At 37.8% G+C, this 5,000-nt stretch overlaps 1 protein-coding gene across 4 annotated transcripts in view; it reads left to right on the forward strand.

Moving 5' to 3' along the window:
• LOC143028624 (17-beta-hydroxysteroid dehydrogenase 13-like) overlaps positions 1-5,000 on the forward strand; it is a 174,968-nt gene that overhangs the window by 140,481 nt on the left and 29,487 nt on the right. For 2 of the 4 annotated variants that reach the window (XM_076191012.1, XM_076191013.1), the window contains exon 1: positions 4,253-4,346. The exons of 1 other annotated variant lie outside the window; for it this stretch is intronic. In XM_076191012.1, the coding sequence (XP_076047127.1) occupies positions 4,262-4,346 (85 nt within the window). In that variant the 5' untranslated portion in view covers positions 4,253-4,261. Of the gene's footprint in view, positions 1-4,252; positions 4,347-4,524; positions 4,796-5,000 lie in introns of those variants that run through there. One more of the 4 variants, XM_076191014.1, reaches the window with a different exon arrangement.

The following is a 5,000-nucleotide window of genomic DNA, read 5'->3' on the forward strand; positions in this document are numbered from 1 at the left end:
CCTACTTTTTTCCATTATCATAATTTTGAAAGATTACCAGAAATTTTGTTCTATGATTGGGCCATGTGATTTGACCGATGAACGCCATCTGTACGAGGAATTTATGAAGAATTTATGAACGTGCAGTGTTGGCGCCAAACTCACGAGCGGCCTTTGGCGGGAGAGTCGACATGAGTGGAAGTTGATGTCTTCCTGCTGGCCAGGAATTCAGTTCAAGGGCGAATTTCAAAACGTACGCACAATCTATTACATACGCATACTTACTATGACGATCATAAATGAGATTTGTATTAGCACTTACATTTATCATTAATATTTCTACATACATGAAAGTTAAATAGAAATGAATCAAATAAACAAATAGATAAATAAAAATTTGGAAGATCACCACGGCAAGTCCTACGAAGGAGAGTCGATTACTTATTCACACATGCATATGCACATACATATCAAACTATAGACATATGTGAATGGAGTACTTATGTATCCACATACTGGGGAGGGCCAAGTTGTCTATAACATTTGTGAGAGCTTGTATAAGTGTACGTGTGTGCGGGGATGTGCACGCGCGTGTGTGTGTTTACATGTACGCATGCGTGTTATGTGAATGTGCTTATGCGTATGTACGCGTGTGAGTGTGTTATGTGTTCGTGTGTGTATAATCCCATCAGGAAGACTGCATAAACGCAGGGCACTCGCACCGGCGTCGACGGGGGCTGAGGGGGGGGGGGAGCTGCCGCCGCCCGGAGGAAGTGGTCTCATTGAAGGGGCGCGGTAGGTTCTACTCCAGCCACTACAAGCGAGTACTGCACGCCCATAGTGGGCGTGTGGGTGTGTATTGCAATATAGCGAAATACAGTATACACACACAAACGTATACACATGGACACACATACACACACAACCGTACACACATGCACACACAAACGTACACACATGCACACACAAACGTACACACATGCACACACACACAAATGTACACTCATGCACACAAACACAAACGTACGTACACACATACAGTATATACACACATGTGAATGTTATTCTAAATCGAATTGGATTATTTCAAATCATATCCAGCTAACTTAAAAACAAAATTTCAAGTTACTATGAAGAGACAGGCTTATAAGAAATACAAGTGCTCGGGTGCACCTAATGACTATCAAAGTTATGTAATAATACAGAGATTTAAAAAAAGACATTAAAAACGAAAACGACTATATGAAATGAATATCGCTGATAAATCCAAAGAGAGTCCCAAAGAATTCTATTGTTACATTAGAGATATAAATGTTATTAGGAATCACATTGGTCCACTATTGTCTGCTGACGGTCAACTTGAGTATTCAAACGAAGGATTGTGTGATATTTCAAACAAGTATTTTAGCTCAGTATTCGTAAATGAAACACCTCAAACTGAACTCCGAACTGAAACCTGTGAGAAGTCTAGGGTGAACTTACTACGGTAAATATATATAAGAAAAATAAATAAATAAAAGGTGTATAGAAAAAAAGTCAAAGATAATAAAACACCACGGCCTGACGGTTGGCATCCAAGAATTTTAAAGGAAGTGATAAATGAGATTGTTGTTCCATTAGAAATTATTTTCAAGAAATCCATCATATCCGGAGATGTCCCAAGAGAATGGAAGCTAGCTAACGTTAATCCCATATTCAAAAAGGTGACAAAAAGAAACCAAATAACTACAGGCCTATAAGCTTGACTTCGATCCCAGGAAAAATTATGGAAACTATCATCAGAGATGCTATCGAACATCATTTAGAAAGTAACTGTTTGATAAATGATAGTCAGCACGGTTTCAGACGAAACGTTCTTGCGTGAATAACTTACTCGAATTCTATGACACAGTCGTCTCGAATTACGACAAAAGAAACAATACAGATTTAATATATCTAAACTTTGCAAAAGCTTTTGATACCGTTCCACACGAAAGACTACTTACTAAATCAGCTTCACACGGAATAAGTGGTAGCCTATTAAGTTGGACTAGTAATTGGTTGAACGATCGAAAACAGAGTTGTTCTAAATGGCAAAACTTTTAGATGGAAAAACAGTACGAATGGAGTTCTTCAGGGTTCCGTTCTTGGGCCACTTTTATTCATAGTATACATAAATGATATAGACCACGAATTGAAATATATTGTCTCCAAATTTGCTGATGATACAATACTGTGCGGAATGGCAAATAATCACTTAAACCAATTAGATATTCAAGAAGATTTAGATAAACTACAGCAATGGTCTGAGAAGTGACTAATGAAATTTAACACAAATGGAAGGTTATGCACATAGGTAAAAATTAGAGTAAGTACAATTACAAATTATTTGGAAATTCGTTAACAAAAGTGGAGAGTGAAAACAATCTCGGGGTAATTATCAGTAATGATCTCAAATCATCTAAGCAGTGTATTTCAGCCTCTGAGAAAGGAAATACGATTCTAGGACTGATTGCGCGATCTTTTGACTTCAAAAGTCTATCTCTCATTAACAAGCTATATGAATCGTTAGTTCGTCCACATTTGGAATATGTTGTTTCCGTATGGTCACCAAATTTCATTAAAGACATTGGAAAAAGTACAGCGGCATTGGAAAAAGACACTGGAAAAAGTACAACGGCGAGCCACAAAATTGAATCCAAATATCAATAATAAATCATACGAAAACCGAATAAAACATATGAATCTGTTTTCCCTAAATAAGCGTTGACTCAGAGGGGACTTGATACAGGTCTTTAAGACATAAAAAATGACAAATTTTTCATACTGAATGAGAATCCGACAAGGAACAATGGTCCCAAACTGTTAGGAAATAGATTTAATTTGGAAGTGGGTAGAAACAACTTCGCCAACCCTGTGGTTAATGAATAGAACAAACTTCGTGCCGAGGCAGTGCAATGTACCTCAGTTCGAAACTTTAAGATAAGTTTAGGTTAAACGCCAAGGCAAGATGCTGCAATGCCAGCCATTATTTTGTTATTTATTTGTTTGTTATCATTTGTCTGTTTCTTTATAATTTCCTTGATTATCATTTATTATTATCTGTCGATTCATTATTATTTACTATTTATTTACTTATTATTATTTACCTGTTTGTTCATTACTGAACTTTGCCTATTTCTTTATCTATCATTATATATATATATATATATATATATATATATATATATATATATATTTTTTTTTTTTTTTTTTTTTTTTTTTTTTTTTTATCCGACCTAGCTATGGACCAAAAGGTCTTCTGTCGGCATGCTCTTTTGTAATCCTTTGAAGTTTCAAATTCATGTTCATTTTCAGAAGAATGCCACATCTGAAATTTGTATTGAATTATTTTGTGTAAGTTTGATTTTAATTTGATGTTCGCTTACCTAAATCATAGTTCGGTAGTTTTAATTTGAAGAACAATTTTTCAATTGATAGTTATTTCTTTTGCATGTAAATTCGGTGTTTTTAGTTGAATACACACGCAGACATACATACATACATATATACAAACACACACACACGTATACATACACACACATAAACACACACGTACACAAACACACACTTACACGCACACACGTATACACACACACGTACACGCACATACACACACACACAAACGTAAGCATACACAAAAACACACACGTACATGCACACACACTTATACACACACACACACACATACACGCACACACACGTATACACACACACACACGTATACACACACACACGTAAACATACAAAAACACACGTCCACAAACGAACACGTACACGTGTGAAGTGCTCCTATATATGACTGGGGCCTTACCAGGACGTAAGCTATACAACGCGGCACTGCAAGGGCGAGAACACGCTCGTTATGTTTTGTAAACACTCGTTAATATGGCCTCGTGCCACCCACCAGGCACTACTGCTTGTCCTGGATGGCCCTGAGAGTGCCAGTGACCCGACCTCGACCTGGGTCGACCTCGCTTTCGAAAACAACAGAAGTCTTTAACCAAATATTATTCAAAATATCTAATAATGTTTCTCAATTAAAGGCTTATTATTATTTTTTCTATCTCCTTTGGTTATCTGAGTTTTTTTCATTATATAAAGATGTTTAGTGGATTTTTTAATTGGTTCGCGAATTGGCGTCTCCAATAAAAATTCGCGTAGAACGAAAACTCTTCCCGAAGTAAACTTCACCTGAGTTGCCATCCGCCCTTCGAGATAAATGACGTCATACCTGTGGACAATCAAACTTTAATCTCTACCTATGAAGGAACCGAATAATCAGTCTCGGTCCACTGGTCACAAGTCTTCCACTCCATCTTCTCTTCTTCTTCTCCCTTTTGTACCAGGTAGGCCTATGTTCTTTCTCAGAGGAAACGAGGAGGAGGAGGAGGAGGACGAGGGAAGCAGGAAGAACAGTGTAGTCTTCCCCGTTCTTGATTTCTTCTTGAAAATGTGTTCTAGTGCTCGCGTCTGCGGTGTCGCCCGTCGTCGTCGTTGTCGACGTCGTCGTTATGTTTGTTACCTTTCATGAGGCTGAGACCGACCGACCTCCAAACGAATCTGGAGTTACGCAAGTTTTAATCTCCCCCAACCTCTCCATCGATACAAACTTCTCAAAGATCAGAGATAGGCACACTTAGTCGACGCCAGGCCTGGGCTGTGTACGTGGTTTTGTGTGTGCGTGTGTGTGCGTGCGCGGCCACAGGAAGAGGGGCTGTGTGTGCAGCAGAGCAATTCAAAGTGTACAGGAAGCGGTGGTGATCATACAGGACAATGTTTTCGTCAATTTTCGAAAGTAAGTGATGTTATCTTTTGACTCGTTAACTGTTGCCAGGCCGCACAGTTAGTTCTGTTTCCAACTCACACCATCATATAAATAAATATGGTACAGTATCTTTGTTTTAAAAAATGTGGATATAGTTACCGTTTTCGTGCAATTCGGGACAGTAACTCTATTTTAATATTATATATATATATATATATATATATATATATACATA

Source organism: Oratosquilla oratoria, chromosome 9, assembly GCF_046742065.1.
Source record: "Oratosquilla oratoria isolate Oo_2021 chromosome 9, ASM4674206v1, whole genome shotgun sequence".
Lineage (NCBI taxonomy): Eukaryota > Metazoa > Arthropoda > Malacostraca > Stomatopoda > Squillidae > Oratosquilla > Oratosquilla oratoria.